The sequence below is a fragment of the Cervus canadensis genome, chromosome 17 (assembly GCF_019320065.1).
Source record: "Cervus canadensis isolate Bull #8, Minnesota chromosome 17, ASM1932006v1, whole genome shotgun sequence".
NCBI classification, from domain to species: domain Eukaryota; kingdom Metazoa; phylum Chordata; class Mammalia; order Artiodactyla; family Cervidae; genus Cervus; species Cervus canadensis.
Genome location: NC_057402.1, coordinates 13504545 through 13521653, shown reverse-complemented (window position 1 = coordinate 13521653; position 17109 = coordinate 13504545). Strand labels below are relative to the sequence as shown.

The 17109-nt window shown below is 52.7% G+C and overlaps 1 protein-coding gene across 4 annotated transcripts in view; it reads right to left on the bottom strand.

The window, feature by feature from the left end:
- CCDC88C (coiled-coil domain containing 88C) overlaps window positions 1-17109 on the bottom strand; it is a 142047-nt gene that overhangs the window by 17060 nt on the left and 107878 nt on the right. For all 4 annotated transcript variants that reach the window (XM_043489549.1, XM_043489550.1, XM_043489552.1 and 1 more), the window contains exons 19-25: window positions 15578-15739; window positions 14182-14459; window positions 10638-10781; window positions 8318-8504; window positions 5993-6138; window positions 3363-3452; window positions 1634-1872 (exon numbers count right to left, since the gene is read on the bottom strand). In XM_043489549.1, the coding sequence (XP_043345484.1) occupies window positions 1634-1872; window positions 3363-3452; window positions 5993-6138; window positions 8318-8504; window positions 10638-10781; window positions 14182-14459; window positions 15578-15739 (1246 nt within the window). The remainder of the gene's footprint in view (window positions 1-1633; window positions 1873-3362; window positions 3453-5992; window positions 6139-8317; window positions 8505-10637; window positions 10782-14181; window positions 14460-15577; window positions 15740-17109) is intronic.

Below are 17109 nucleotides of genomic sequence, written 5' to 3'. Positions count from 1 at the left end.
ACCTCACAGGGCAGTTAGGACTAAATGAGGCAGATAAAGTAAATTAAAAAGGTGCTGACGGTCCCCCAAAAGGCATTCAATGAATGACTGCTGTTATTAATAACCATCGCTGACTTGCTCACTCACGGATTGGTACAAGCAATTTTTTCCCTTGAAAGTTTTCCTGACTCAATCGGGCTGATTATGGTTAATTAAGGACTTCCCTGGTGGCTCAGTGGTAAAGAATCTGCCTGCAATGCAGGAGATGTGGGTTCAATCCCTGGGTGGGAAAGATCCCCTGGAGGAGGAAATGGCAACCTGCTCCGGTAGAGTTAATTAAGCCAACTTTAATACAAGTTGAGGCAATGAATGTCAAAACAATTATATAGCCAATATGAAAACTAGAGACCAGAGAACCTGCCTAGATGAAAACAAATGTTTCATCATCACTGACCTGAACAAGAGCCTTTTACATAATGTGACCTCCTGTGAAGAATGGGAGTGCAAATGTTAGTCTCCAAAAAACGTGTGAAAGCACTTGCTTTTGTGCATTTGAAAGTGACACGACAGTACGTGAAGTGGTGAACACGGCCTCCCAAAAGGCCTGTGCACGTCCCACCCAGCAGAGGGTGGCCTGCCACTGGCTCCTAGCGCTGTAACGGCAACCCCATCCCTGAGAATCTGCAGAAAGTCCTGGTGTCTTTCATAAAAACTTAAATTATTCATACTGTAGGTCTGGTATAAATAATCCGAGCAATGATATTTGAAAGTAAATTTGGAAACTGAACAATGTTTGAAGTAACTGCCACATTTAGTCAGTTCTAAGATGTACATCTCCCACCCCCAAATCTTAACATCACTGAAATCAGGGTGCAGCTTCCACAGCATCTTAAGAGTCACCACTGGGGGGTCCAGACGAAATGGTGACAAAATTGTCGCTGCCGCGACCAATATATTTTATTTATATTTTCCTTTTATGAGTGTACACAAAAATCTATCTTAATTAAGTCCTTTAGAAGAGCTTGTCAACCAGAGCATGATAAAAGTCCTAAGTGGTAAAGCTCTGCATCATTGGATTGCCAGTGGTATGTACAGTAACTGTGCAGTTTATAATTGATAGCCTCTTAGATTTGACAACATGAAGCACATTCAACTAGAAGTCCATTTCAGAACCTCTGGCAAACTCAGAATGACAGCCCTCATGGAAAGATAAGCCAAGCCCTGGCTGGCAGGGCTGAAGGCCAGGTCAGGCTGAGAAGAAAATCTGCCTGCCTTTCCAAGTTATGAAAAGACTGGAAACCACATGTGGACTTGCTGAGACCCCATATATGCACATTACCCAGGAAATGTGCCTGGGACCTCCCTACAGAGACAGCTTACTCTAAATCTCTCACCTGTACAAGGAAGCCCCCAAGGCTATGCTACTGAGCTTGCGTTTGGTGCTTGTGTTGTCAGTTTTGGCTCGAGTCCCTCTCCTCGTCTATGGGATTAGTGATGCTTCTTATCTGACATGGGTTTGTATTTTCCTGGCTATTAACGCAGCCCTTTCAGGCTCCTACACACACATGTACACATCTACATGCCAGCCCCCTCCACCCCGTCCAATGGGAGGGTCCCTTAGGCCTACCTCCGCCAGCCAGGTCAGCACTCCTACCTTTTCCCAAGGGCCCATTGTGGGCGTCACGCTCTTCTGGGCAGCTTGAGCCCGACGGGGTGGACTCGGGGTTCTCGGGCTGAGATCTGAGCGGCTGAGAAGCAGATGGTAAGGTTGGGTCTGGGGATTCCAGCTGCCGGGGAGGGCTGTCTGTGGTTGACTTCAAGCGTTCTCTGGAACCCTCTTTCTTTGGTTTGATGAGTTTGACTAAGGCTTTGGCTCCAATCCAGTGGTTTTTCCTAATGAGAAGTAGATTTTTAGGACACAGTCAACCCTCACTGCCTGCTCCAGCAGGTCACTGGGCACAGTGTCCTAACATGGGCTGGTGTCCCCATCATCAGCCTGGGAAGGTGGCCAGTAACTGGGGTTTAGAATAATGGTGCTCTTCATCACCACCGTGACCACTGTATTTGGGGCTCAGGAGACAGGACAGAATTCTCAATCAGGTACAGCTCAGGGACGGCAGAACCACGTATGGGTGCAGAAATCCACCCCACTCTCTTGCAAAAACAGAACTTCAAGTGTACCCACTAACTCTTTTTCTTTTTTAAAATGTGGACCACTTAAAAAGTCTTTATTTGACTTTGTTGCAATATTGCTTCTGTGGCTTATGTTCTGGGTTTTTGGCCAGGAGGCATGTAGGATCTTAGCTTCCCAACCAGGGGCTGAACCCACACCCCCTGTGTTGGAAGGCACTGGACCACAAGGGAAGTCACTGTCTAGTCGCTAAGTCGTGTCCAACTCTTCGTGGCCCCATGGACTGCCCCTGCCAGGCTCCTCTGTCCATGGGATTTCCCAGGTAAGAATACTGGAGTGGGTTGCCATTTCCTTCTCCAGGGGATCTTCTTGACCAGGGACTGAACCCCCATCTCCTGCATGGGCAGGCAGATTCTTTACCACTGAGCCACCCAGGAAGCCCTTGCCCATTAACTCTTGATTACCTCTGTGAAATAAAAGAAGTGCTCTGCTAATGTGATCTATTAGTTGGCCATTTTCCCGCCAAAATGCCATTTTCAGCATCGCATTCCTCCTCATTCCCTGCTAAGGCTCACAGGAAGTGTAACAATAAGCTGGCATTCCCTGACCACTCCCGGCACTGAGGAATCTGGGCGTAGCGGCAGAGGGCAGTGAAGAGTGGGCCGTGTGAATGAAAAACAGGGAATATAATGAGTAAGTGATAAAAGCTGTAGCTAGCAGGAAGCAGAGAAGGCTTCTGCTGTACCAAAAAGAGAACCACATCCGGGTTCTCCTCCTGCGCTGAACCGCACTGAACTGTGTTTACACAACTCGCTCCACTTCCGCATCTGGGCCTCACCGTCTCCATCTGCCAAAGGGAACCCTGAGACTGAGGTTCTGAAACTCTGTGGTTCTGTGATTGTAACAGAGAGGCCGTTACGGATGCACAGCGATTCTGACTTCAAGGCTGGGCTGGGCCAGGACTATCTGTAGGGCCCAACTCCTGGAGCCCAGGCCCGGGGAAGCGGTGCTTGATGGATGAGGCCAGCAGCCTCGGGGGATGGAGCTAGTCCTACAACCCAGCACAGGGCTGAAAGAAATTCTACAGTCTTTCTTCTGTGGGAGGGATGTGCACAGGGGTGCCCCGCCAGCGTGGACGACACTGGCCCGACAGACCGGGCGCTGCTCCTGACAGCTACTGCTTTCACCCTGAGCATGAACAAGGAATGTTTGCTGTTCTGTGTTTCAGCCCCTGACACTTAAGTCAACTCACTTCTTTGGAGCAGGATCATAGAATTTGTACTGATCCATGATTTTTTCTTCCAGTTTTTCCTTGTGTCTCCGTAAGGCATTTAATTTGTCTCTGTGGAGAGAGGGGACAGACCATCAAGTCAGGTTTAAGTCAGACAAATGAAGTCACTCGTCAGCTCGGCCTGGGACCTGGCCCAGCACACGTCCCACGGGCCACCCTGGTTACTGAGTCAGGAACATGTGAACGGAAACACGGGATACAGGCCCCGGAGGTCCTAACGCCTTGAGGCGGCCTGCGAGCACCCAGGACCCAGCTGTGAGTGACTTCAAGGAAGATAACCCCTGACCGACCGTCTGAAAACCCAGCTCAGAAGCAAGGACTTTCCGGCCTGGTCATTCAGGACATGGGACACCCCAGGATTACACTCAGGGCCAGCTCCTGGGCGTGCATCTCAACCAGACCTCAGTGGTGGGGTGAGGTGTGCCTTCAGAAGCTAGGTGGGCAATCAGGGTGGAAAAAGTCATCTTAGCGAAAGCAGACCTCTGACTCGGACCCATTCCAACGTTGGGTTTCTGATTACACTTTTGTGGAAACAAACTTGAAAGCTTCCAGGGGCCAGAAAGAAACGATGAGGAGCACAGCGGGCCTGGAAAGACCAGGGAGGACGGTGCAGCCTGAGGCACGGTGAGCCGCCCGGGATTGCTGCCATGTCGGAATGAATGCAGATCTAGGTCAGGGGATGGGGTGGATCTTCTCATTTCCCAGAGAAGCCAGAAACTCAAGATCGTGAAGCAAAATCTCCCAGCTTGTACATGCTGGAAACCAGTTCCTATTTCCAAAAGCACAGAAAAGATCAGAGAGACACCTCCTGAACCTTGGGCTGCCAGAGAGTGCCTCTGCTTCCTGGGAGAGAGACGCTGGCCTTCCTGATTCGCAGGATGTGCTTTTACCTCAGGGAGTCCTGCGGGCGGACTCCGTACAACACCGCCCACAGGGCCACCGACTGCTGTCCCCTCCAGCCTCTTACCACCTGGGTGGTCTCTTCACAGCTCGGACCCTCAGTTTCCTCACTGGAAAATGAGGCTTCTGGGCCAGAGGCAACGGCTCAGGCTTCTTCCTATCAAGGCGCTGCCAAGGTGCCACCCAAACCGGGGACTTTCCCGAGCGTTCCCCACGAAGGGAACGCCTGATGAAGAGGGGCAGCTTCTGCAGCCACTGGGTCCCAACCACCAACCCTTCGCTGCTTGAGTCAGCCCCCTTGACTCGACGCCTGTGATCTGTTCCTCTGTCTTCATGGCCGTGCTGTGCGGCCTTAAGCCTGGAGGGCTTCCGTGGCTGGGTTCGCCCCACAGATTCATGCAAAGTCAGAGAGCAGGCTTAGGCTCCTCCCGGCCCCCGGAACAGTGCTCTGCTCTGCTCGAAGCAGCCTCTGGGAAGCCTGCCAACCCCTGGCCCTCTGCAGACGCTCTCTAATGCAGAACTGTCATCCAACCATCCCCCTGGGGTCCAGGTGCCTCCTCTTCTAGTTAGCACCTGCCCGGCGTCTGCAGCGCTTATTATCCACTGGATTACAGAGGGCCAACTTCAGGCAACGGTCGTTTCTACCCCCAAAATTATGGTGTGGTTTTTGATGCAAAGCATTTTCTGGTAGGTGGTGAGCCACCTCTGAACATGGAGATGAAACCGGGAGGATAACAAACAAGCCTCATGACACTTGAGAACTGGGATGAGACCACGCCCCTCTACAACCATCTCCTACCTTCCTTCCCCAAGCCGGCCAGGCGCTCTTGCCCACAGCCAGGACAATCCAACCATCACAGCAGAGTTGTGGAAACCCCCTGAATCCACGGATCCATCCTGGGTTATTTCACATCTGCACCACGTCTCAATAGCAAGCTCCTCCTCTTAAGCTCATCTCTGGCAGCTTCCTAGGTCTGGCTGGACCAGCATCCTGTAACACTTTCCGATGCATCCTGACTCGTAAGCCAGGCATCGGTGCCTCGTCTGCTGGGGCTCCTCCACGTTCCCTGCCCCCAGGCCCCTGCCATGCTACACCTCCACATCCCCCCATCTGACCTGCTTGTCCCCATCCTGCATCAGCAGCATTAACCCCATCTCTTCCTTCTCCATCTCCCTGAAACTCTTCAACCTCTGGTACGGACACAGCTCTGGTCATATCCCATCGGTCCCACCAGTTCCCGTTCACCAGATCGCTATGCACCCTGCAGGGCCCATGTAAAGCCGGTAGAAATAAATACTGTGGCATACTGGTCACCCACCCTCCAGATAATCATCGAACACAGACATGAGTGACAGAAAGAGTCCTGCGATGGCATCTGTGCTCAGCCTTCGATGTGAATTCTTTCCCTGAGCTTCTTCTCGATGGCACGCCTGTATTTTTAGAAGTGCATTAATTCCAAAAGCAGAGTAAGAAGCTTCTGGCGGTGGGCAGCACATTTAAAAAGCTAACAAAAGCCAACCGCCACCACCTGCAGAAACCCAGAACCACTCCAGGGCAAGAGAGAGGACAGGCTGGTAACATGGCCTGCCCCTGCCCTCAGGACACTGATGGCCCCGGGGCTGTTCTGGCCCAGCACAGAGAAGCCAGGATTCTGGTGTCGACAGGCGCCCCCATCACCCGGGCCCCTTACATGTATTGCTTCTGTTCTTCGTGGTACTGCTCCTTGTTCTCCAGGTTCTGTTCTAGAAGCATCTGGTTCTGCTGGCTCAACAGCTGGATCTGGCTCAAGAGGTGATGGTTTTCTTCCTCCAAGTTCCCCTTGAGTCGGGACAGCAGCTGAAATACAGATCAACGGTATCTTAAAAACGGTGTGACCCATGAGTCTGCTGCTAGGAGTCTAGCTTCCGAAGAAGAAGAAGGAGAAGGAGAAGAAGGAAAAGGCCATGTGCGCCAAGACGTCCAACTTGGGCCTCCCCGGTGGCTCTGGTAAACAGTCTGCCTGCCGATGCAGGAAACAAAGGTTCGATCCCTGGTCCGGGAGGATCCCACAAGCCACGGAACAACTGAGCCCGTGGGCCACAACTACTGAGCCTGTGCTATAGAGCCCGGGAGCTGCAACTACTGAGCCAGCACGCCCTAGGGCCCGTGCTTCCCAGCAAGAGAAACCACCACGATGAGAAGCCTGAGCACCTAAGTGGAGAGTGGCCCCTGCTCACTGCAACTAGAGAAAAGCCTGAGCACTAGAGAAGACCCAGCACAGCCAAAAGAAAAGAAAACAGACACCCATCTCAGTATTATCCAACTGGTGACAATGTGAAAGGACCCAAAAGGCCACTGCTCAATCTGACAGCCGTGGGCAACACATGGCTGCTGAGCACTTAAAATCAGCCCGAAAAACAAACAAAAACAACATAGCCAGTCCTCGCTGAGATGAGCAGGGCAAATACGGCAGGTCCTAAAGACTTAACTGAAAAACGGATGTGAAATATCTCATTAATGAGATTTTTTGCGGTTACATGTGGAAATGATAATATTTTAGGAATACTGTGTCAATAAAATGTATTACTTAGGATTAATCCCACCTGCTTCCTTTCACTTTTTAAACGTGGCTAACTTGACGATTTTACATTACATCTGGTAGCCACGTCATTGCTTCTAGGGGACAACTCCGTTCTAGCTGAGGGTCAGCAGACTTCTCTTGTAAAGAGCCAGGCAGCAAATATTTCAGGCTTTCCAGGCCAGATGGTGGTCTTTGTTGCAAGCATTCAACTCTGCTGTTGCAACAGGTGAGAGCCAGAGACAAGACGTACACGCACAGGTGTGCCCGACCTCCAATAAAACTTGACTTACCGGACGCTGACATTTAAGTGTCACAGCATTTGCACTTGCCACAAAAAAAAAAAAAATTTTTTTTTTCCACTTTCTCAACCATTATAAAAATGCAAAAGTCATTCTGAGTTCACAGCCATACAGAAACAGGTTTATGGGCTGGACTTGAGTTTTGGGCTGACGATGGCCAGCTCTTGCTCCAGAGTATGTTTATGATGGTTGGTGTATAGCAAAATGACAAGCTTTGGCTTCAGACAGGCTGGGTGGCAGCAGGCTCTGGCCTGAAGTCCCCACGGAGACCCTGAAGCACGGCCCTGTGTGGCCCAGACCATGGCGGTGGGGCTCCCCGGGACAGTGTCTGCCTGTGTCGTGGCCCCCGCCTCCTCCACAGGCCCCAGTCCCAGCCCAGAGGGGCCTTCGGGCATCTTGGCACCCTGGCCTCTGCTTCCTCAGCTGTGATGCCCCGTGGGGCTACCAAGAGCTTAAAGAAGAAGGCCCTCTGAGGTGTTTCTCAACAAACAAAGGGCAAGAGGAGCTATGTCCGGGGTCCTGGCTATCCTGGGCCATCCCGGGGCTGGGGCGGGACCCGGCCACTCCTCCCCGCCCTGTCTACTCTGTCTTACTGTCCCGGGCTCGGCTTACAACTCCATCTGAGAGAGATCTGCTGCTGAACACAGTACTTTCCAACCGAGTGCACCAGAAGGCAGGGTTCTGCTCCTTTGGAGACCGGGGGAATGTGTGTGTAAGCTGCAACCTGACCACCCCGGGATCAGGAGCCACACAGCCAAACCCCAGCACGGAGAGAAAAAAAAAACAACAAAAACCTGTGACATTTCTCTAGAAGACTGCAGCTACTACATGAAAAGAAATGGAAAAATAGCATGGACACAGCCAAGAGGGAAGGAATAACACAGCACTCGGCTGTATGGCTGCACCTGCTCCGACCCTTTGCAAAAGGCAAAGATCAGATGCAATGGTGCCTCTGTATGCATCCTGACCAGTCGAGATGTCTGTTCCCCACCCAGACACCTCTGGCCTCCTCTCAGCCTCTGGACCACCTTCACTCATGTCCTCAGAGCACATGCACCAAGAAGGACCCATCTCAACCCTGCTGAACCAGAGGGCTGTCACCCCAGGGGACTCGTTCTGGTGTCCTGGGGCCCCACTACCCAGCCCCAGGCCTCACCTCGCAGTGGTTGTCCAGCTTGGTCAGCGAGATGTCCATGTTCTGGTGCTGCTCCTTCAGCTGGTCGAACCGGGCCTGCCAGCGGTTCAGCTCCAGCTGTGAGCTGTTGAGCGAGGTCTTCAGCTCCTTGGTGTGGGTGTGTAGTTCCTCGTACTCCCCCTTCAGCTGGTGGTGCAGGAAATTGACCCTGGGGGTGGTGGGGGGGGGAGCGGAGAGCCACAGGGCTCAGGGCCAAAGAGCCTTCCCAGGCCTTGTCCCAGCTGTGCGACCTTAGACCAAACCACAACCTCTCTGGGCCTCAAAACGAGGGAGTTGAACAAAACCAGTGGTTTTCAAGCTGGATTCTTTGGGTTCCTGTGAAGGTAGCCCCGGTGCCCCCACCCTGTGCCGGGGCAGACAGCACAGGCAGGCTCAGACACCCACTCCGACAGAGCATCACTGTTATGATCTCCTCTGTAGTTAAGGCTCTGGCATATCTGCCTCCTTGGCAAAAAGGGTTCTGCTGCTGAAAGATTTTTTTAAACACTGAACCAGAAGATGCTCTAAAACTCTTTGTCTATGCTCAGCTCTTCTTCCCAGTTCCAAGCTCCTTTTCTAATTTCAACTCTCGAGATAAATAAAGTACGAGATGCTGGGGTATTATGTAAATCTGCTAAAATTATCATCATCATCATAACTATTATCTAACTGGGCTTTCTCAGGGGAGGATGTATAACAGAAAGCTCAAAGTACCAGGGGCTCAGGGACTCGATTTAGACGCAGATGGGTCTTTAGCTCACTGATTAAATGAATTAGGGGGTCGACATTTAAAATTGTGCAAGTTTCACATCAACATTCAAATGTCCACCTTCTTTTAAGACAACAAGCACAAACAAGAGGATAATCTGGAGGCCCAGGCCTGCCTCCCAGCTGACCACCTTGAGACCGAGTGGCTTCACCATGTTGCTGTCTGGTCTACGGCTGGCACTCATCACCCACGTGTCTGACCTGCCTGGCACCTGAGCCCACAGTCCTCTGTACCCATGAAGACAAGGACGTGGGGAGGAAGTGGCATCATGTGGCCCTGCCAGAGACCCGATTCAAATCCTGTCTCTGCCACTGACTACGAGCATCGGCCCCAGACAAGGCATTCAATCCCAGCTTGCTCCCTCATCTATTTTTAAAAAATGGATGATAATAATTCTATGACGGCTAAGAATCTGCCTGCTATGCAGAAGACCTGGGTTTTATCACTGGGTTGGGAAGATCCCCTGGAAGAGGGCATGGCAACCCACTCCAGTATTCTTGCCTGGAGAATCCCATGGACAGAGGAGCCTGGCAGGCTACAGTCCATGGGGTTGCAAAGAGCTGGACACGACTGAGCGACTAACACACACAATGATTCTGTAGATTCCTGTTACTCTCGGTGGTAACAGTCTAAGGTCCCCAAGACACTAAACCAGCTCTTAGGGAGAAACGTGGGGGTGTGTTCCCATGAACCTGGTCACACGTTTGTGTCAGCTGGTCAAGACACACCTCATTCAATGTGGTTTCTGCCTGTGATGTGCTCACAGCCACCAGCAGTGTACTCATGCCTGAAGGAAGCTTATCCGCCACACCTGTCCTCTCTGCAGTGTGCATCACAGCTCTGTACTTGGGAACAGGAGATGGCATCCCACCTGGGGGCCATTCACGTCATTGTCTGGGGGAGTTCTGCAGAAACTAATGCCTGTGGCCGGCGATTTGTTATGTAAGTGAACAATGAAACATCTCTGGTCAATAATGTTTAGGTAATAAAAGACGTTATTAATACAACTCCCATTAATAAGTTGTTGAACCACGAAACTGTCACCAAAAAGTACAAACCCACGAAAACCATGGTTCTAAACAGGCCAATGAAAAGGACGCTTGTTTGCAGCATGGGCTGCTGGGATCGAATACCTTGGGCATTCTTAGCTGGAAATGTGTGTGTCAGGCACTTCGAATATCCCGCCACCCTGGGCATGTCCTCAAAAGCGCCACAAGCGCTGATTTGGGGCTTACAGATGGAGGTGAGTTCATAAACAGGGAACCCGTGGGATGATGAATGTGCCTGTGGCTGACACAATCGTCATCTCAGGGCGGGAGGTGAGGACCGCCAGCTTACTGGACGTGCTGGCCCAGGAACCACACTGGTCCTTCCATCCCAGCACCATTCCCGGTGACCTCATTACCAACCAGCTGTTAGCATGATGGGCTGTAAAATACACGATGACCAGGAATACCCTTGACCTCAGGGGGCGCTGAGTGGGTGAGATGCCGCTGCCCACAGGCAGGCGGGCCCCGGGGCCCCAGCGTTTACCTGTCCAGCTCCTCCCGCAGCCTCTGGTTCTCGCTCGCGGCCATGGCGCTCGCCCTCTGCTCCTGCTGCAGGGCCTCCCTCTCGGCCCTCAAAACCTTCTCCAGCTCGTCCAGCTCCGCCTTGTGCTTCAGCATGTCGCTGTGCCTGCGGGAGTGGACACCCTGCTGGCAGCCCGTTCCCCAGCCTTTTGGCCCCACCGGTAACACACACCCCGGAAGACCTGAGCCTCCTCCGCGGGGAGCGAGGCTTAGATGGCAGGGAATCAGGAGGGTGGCGGCTGAGAGGAGTCCGAGCCAGCAGCCAGGGAGGCAGCGCCCGGTGGGGCGGTTTGGGGGTCTCTTCCAGCCCCAGAGCCAGGAGGTCCCTTCCTCCCACCCGACAAGCCTCCATAGTCCCCTCGATCCCCTGTCACCGCACCCTTCCTCCCTTGGGTCACCTGGAACTCCAGAACAATGTCTTCTGAACCCTATGCCCTTCTCTTAGGGATTATAAATAAGCTACCAGGTGGTTCACTAAGAAAGTAGTAGTCACTCAGTTGTGTCCGACTCTCTGCAACCCTGTAGCCCGCCAGGCTCCTCTGTCCATGGGATTCTCCAGGCAAGGATACTGGAGTGGGCAGCCATTCCCTTCTCCAGGGAATCTTCCTGACCCTGGGATCGAACCCCAGTCTCCCGTACTGCAGACGGATTCTTACCATCTGAGCTACCTATTCAGGTGGCTAAATAAGTTCACTAAACACAAACGGATTTCAAAGAAATCACAAAATAAACTGCTGGCTTCCAGTACAGGTAAGAGCTAATAAAGCTGCGAATCCCTGCTCGCCAGGGATGGGGGTGGGGTGGGTGAGCCCTTCCTGCTCCTGTCTAGCCTAGCCCTGGGGTCAGGGGAGCAGAGGCTTCCCGGGGACGGAGCGGGGGGGAGCGGGGGTGTCTGGGCAGCTGCCAGAGGCCAGTTGTTCTCACACTCACACACCAGACACTCCCCTGACCCAGACTTCACCCTCCCCCTCCACGTGCCTCCTTATACTTCTCCTCTGTCTCTGCACAGCCGTCTCTGGAGCTCAGCAGAGGACAAGGACGGAGTTCCTGATAAGCCTGGTTGCCCCTCCTACCTGCTGGAACCTTCTGAGCTCATGAAGACCTAAGAGTCCGCAAGTCTAGGCTTTTCCAGTCTTTGTCTCTAGACTCGCCGCCCCCCCCCCGCCCCCCACCCCCCATCAGCAGTACATGGACCATGTGACTGGAGCCCAGGCTTCTGCCTGTGTGGGCGGGAATCAAGCTCGAGACCTGCTCGGGGCTCTGTTTAGAGAGGCAGACGTTTGTGTGGCCTTTACAGGGCACAGGCTCCCTGATGTGGTGCTGAGCGTGCGGCTCTGCCTGGCTTTCTAGGGTGATCTTTCTCAGGCAGGTTAATGATCCTGGGAAAAGTCATCCCAAGTCTGACAAATCAGGGCTGTGGGCTGACCATGAGGGTCCCCGGCTCCTACTTCCCTGCTGTCCCTGTCTTGGGACAGCGCACTGATCCAGCATCTCTCTGACTGTCGGTCACCACCCCACTGCAGGACAGGGCCCGGGCGAGTTTGGCTCATCACCAAGTCCCCAGTGGAAGGAGGCACCGCGTTCAATAAATACGTGTTAAGAGAATGAAAGAGCAAGTGTCCGATTTTAGTGTCAAAGGAAATGAATGTAGAGCCTTTGTCCCTGTGTGTGAGGGACCCAGACTCCTGAACCTGGCGTCCCACCGCAGACAGACCCAAAGAGCCTCCAGCCTGTCCAACAAGCGCTGGCTAACCAGTGGCTCTGTGCTGCACTGAGCCAAGGGCTACAGGAAAACCAGCGAAGAACTCCAGCCCAAATGCCACCTGCAAAGCCTTCCCCTGCTGAACACACATGAAGAGTATCATAAGACGTTATTATAACACAGAACAGGAGAGGTGAGAGCTGGGCATCGTGCTAGCTTCAGAGCTGAGTGAACACTTCCCACTCCACATTGTTAGTAAATAGGGTGCCTCCCCTACCCGTCTAGACTCAGCACCAAGCATGCTGCAGGTGTGTACAAAGGACCGCATGGGTATGGAAGGCACAGAGGAGGCTGGAAGGAGCAGTCTCACAGGAGCAGACGTCTCAGCAGGCCCTCAAGGACGGCGATCTGGGTTTATGAAGCGAGTGGAGGACTCCAGACAGAGGCAAAAAGGAAGCACCAGGTGAGTGGATGAATGAATGTCATCACCCCTGGCTCACAGCAGCATCAGTCACCCTCATGAAGCTTTGCTGGCTCCACACCCTCCCCTTGGTCTGTGATGAAACACTCTGCACTGCGGCTTCGCTGAGCATCGTAGGGCTGAGTCAAGGGAAACACTGCCAGCCGGGCCATCTCACAAGCGGATGATGAGGACAAGCGCTTCTGCTCACCCAACCCACTCGCCCTCGCCAAGTGTTAGAAAGGCTCTCCCTCCTGCATTAGAGCCATGTGCACATCACACCTGTCCCCAGGTGTGATGGGTCCTGCCACCCCTGTCCAGGAGCCTGGGATAGTCACTGATCTGCCGGGGCAGGCGCTCAGGCAATGCTGGATGACTGAACGTACACACAACCCAGGACCCACGAGCTGTCAACAGTGCAGAGTGAAGACTTGTGCATTTCAATGTGTGTAAATTCCATCTTAAAGTGTAGGGCTAGAGAGTGGAAAGTAAAGATGAAACAAAGAAGGCAAAATAGCGCTCACTGCCGAGGCCAGTCATGGGTCTACAGAGGCTTCACTGTACCATTCTGTTTACTTTATATATACTTAAAAGTTGTTTTCAAACTCTGGTGCTGGAGGAGACTCTTTAGGAATCTCTCTGACAGCAAGGAGATCAAACCGGTCAATCCTAAAGGACATCAACCCTGAATATTCATTGGAAGGACTCATGCTGAAGCGCCAATACCTTGGCCACCTGATGCAAAGAGCTGACTCATTGGAAAAGACTGTTTCTGGGAAAGATTGAGGGAAGGAAGAGAAGGGGATGAGATGGTTGGATGGCATCATCGACTTAACGGACATGAGTTTGAGCAAGCTCCAGGAGACGGTGAAGGATAGGGAAGCCTGGCGTGCTGCAGTCCATGGGGTCACAAAGAGTCGGACACGGCTGAGCGACCCCACAACAAAAGGTTAAAAAAAAATGCAGCTCAGACCTTGAAAGGCAAGAACAGAACTGAGAAGGCAGGGTGAGAGGCATCACCGTACATGAGCTGCTATGGTGAACTTCCTCCTTAGTCTTGGTTTGGAGAGAAGAGAGAGGGAAGAAGAGACTCTGCAAGGGAGCAGGGACCCCACGCCAACAAGCAGTCTCCCTCAGCCGGGACTGGCCGCGACCCCCCTTCTTCCCTGGGGGTCCTCCGGCCACTCGCTCTCCAGGGGCTCTCACTACGAACCGCCGAGGGAGACTCTGGTTTACTTCCCTTTGGGGAAAGTCCCAGTGCCCAGACGGCGTGAAGCCGCAGGCCAAGAGGGGACGCGGGGGGCACGGAGGGACGCAGCCCGGGGGCCGCGGGCCGGCACGCACCTCTCCCCCAGCTCCTTGTGCTCCAGCTCCAGGCCGCGGTGCAGCGTCTTCAGGCGGCCGTGCTGCTGGATGAGCGCCTCGTACTCGGCGGCCTGCCGCTCGTGCAGCGCCCCCAGCTGCGCGTGATCCCGCAGCAGCGCCTGGTGGGCGGCCGCCAGCTGCTCCTGCTGCTTCTGCAGGTCCTCGTGCTCGCTCTCCTTGGCCGTCTGCTGGCTCTGCAGCAGTGCGTACTGGGCGCTGAGCGAGGCGCTCTGGGAGGTCAGGGTGGAGTTCTCCACCTGTGAGAGGGAGGCGGGGACGGGGGCTGACACGGAGGCGGCGGGGACCACCCCCACCCCGGGGCAGGTAAAGACCCAGCTGGGACCGAGGACCGTTCTACCCGGACTTGAGGAATGGCTGGGGGAGGCCGGACGGTGTAACAGACTGTCACATGATGCTTGGTCCTGAAGCCTCTCCACAGACGTGACTTTCGGTGGCAAATGAGGCCCTACCTATGAATAAGCTCCTTGGATACCATCTTTGAATACTCTTAAAAGCCTAGTTTTAAAAGAGCATCACCGAAGATACAGAATACCTGAACAACCTACCTTAACCTAACTGATAGCTACAGAACACCCACCCAACATCCAAAATTATGAGGAACTGCAGAGAAGGGAACACTTCCTAACTCATTCTGACGTCAGAATTAATTACCTTAACATCAAGATGAGACAAAGATCCCCAACCAAAAACCCCAACAAAACAAAACTACGAACCAATACCCTATTTCCTTATTTTGCTAGAACAAATCCCAACCTCTTTGCCAGTCTCTTGTTTATTGTCCCTGACCCATAAGTTACATACTTTCAAATCCCTTTCTCAGAAACTGCAATGAATAATTCTTTTCACAATCTATTAACTGTTAATAAATATCCACATCTTAAAATGCACGGTCTAGAACACTCGTTTGGCTAGATGCTCGCAACAGACACTTGATGCTCCATTTCACTCGTGGAGATGAAAAATTCACATTTGCTTCAGAAAGACTCTGCCAGGTCCTATGGTAAAGAAACGTGCTTGACTCGGTTGAACTCAACTTATTTGATTCCAGAATCTCTTTTTCCAAGAAATTCCTAAGAACATCTCAAGAAAGAGATTTTGGGAAACAGACAAGACTGCAAGTAAAAGCAGGGAAATGAAGTTTTTTTTAGCCTGGGCAGCCATGTGGTTCAATCACTGAAAACTACTTTCAAAGATCCTGAGACTAGGAACCATGGTGTACAATGCATCTGCTAAAAACGAAACCCCAAACTCTCCCTCTGCTTTGTCCTGCTGGCTGGGAGTCGTGAGAGGGCTGGGCCGGTCTCTAGGAGACAAGGAGCGTCCTCCCTGTGGGGCTGGCCCCCCCGGCCCTCACCTGCAGCTTGGCCGTCTGCGTCTGCAGTGTGGTGTTATGCTCCTGTAGGAAGGTGCTCTGCTTCTGCAGGGTCAGGATCTGGCTGCTGAAGGCCGTGTTCTGGGTCTCCAAGTGCTGCAGCTGTTCCTTGAGCAGCTGCTTCTCAGCCTGCAGGGCCGCATTCTGGGGGAGGGAAAAGCATGGGACCAATCAGATGCCAGTTCTGTACCTGCTTCCCTTGTGGCTCAGCTGGTAAAGAATCCACCTGCAATGCGGCACACCTGGGTTTGATCCCTGGGTTGGGAAGATCCCCTGGAGAAGGGAAAGGCTACCCACTCCAGTACTGTGGCCTGGAGAATTCCATGGACTGTATGTAGTCCATGGGGTCGTAAAAAGTTGGACATGCCTGAGCGACTTTCACTTCACTTCTTCCGTACCTGCTAACTGGTGGCGGGGACCTGAGTTGTTGGGAATGGGAACCCTCAAGAGTTAATGTTTTGGGGGCCAAAGCCAGAACCCATCAAGTAAGAGAAGTAATACTTTCCCTCTTAGAAAGACAACAGAATCAGAAAAAAAAATTTTTTGTCCATGTTTTCATGATAGAAATGAATACACACGGTGGGGATATTGCAAGGAACCTGAGCACGTGAGTGTGCGACAAGGGTGAGCTGGAGTTACAGCTGCTTTCTTTAAAGCTTTCTGTCTTTAATGCGTCTCTGTTTTCTGTCCCTCACCCTGAGAATGCATGTCTGAGCTCTCACAGGACAGAGTCAGGGCCTGTGGCCATAGCTTCATCCCACTCGGGTGACAGCAGATAGGTTAAGGCGGTTCATGCTCTGCGAGGCAAATAAAGGCCAAGCAAAATACGCCACCGACTGGGCTGGAACGTGTGGGTTGTGGTCGTGGCCTGTCCCTTACCAGTACAGGGCTTAAGGTCGCGTTTCTTACACTCTATCTCATCTTTTTCATCTGTCAAATGAAAACCATCACTATCTACTTCATAAGGCCATTGGGGGACATCAAAGGACGTCAAGGGTTTAGACATGCACAGACAAGCTTGTTCTGTAAAGGGCTGCTGATGCTGATGCTGCTGCTAAGTCGCTTCAGTCGTGTCTGACTCTGTGCGACCCATAGACAGAAGCCCACCGGGCTCCTCTGTCCCTGGGATTCTCCAGGCAAGAATACTGGAGTGGGTTGCCATTTCCTTCTCCAATGCATGAAAGTGAAAAGTGAAAGGGAAGTCGCTCAGTCATGTCCGACTCTTAGCAACCCCATGGACTGCAGCCCACCAGGCTCCTCCGTCCATGGGATTTTCCAGGCAAGAGTCCTGGAGTGGGGTGCCATTGCCTTCTCTGCTGTAAAGGGCTAGACAGAAAATATTTGGGAGTTTGCTGGTCGTGTGGTCTCTGTTTCAACACTGACCCCCACCATCACCATGGGAAGGCAGCTCCACACAACATGGAAGCCAAGGGTGTGTCTGTGGGCCAATAAAATCTTATTCATGAAAACAGGTGGAGGACCGTGGTGGACGGGCAGTCGACCCCCCGCAGAGC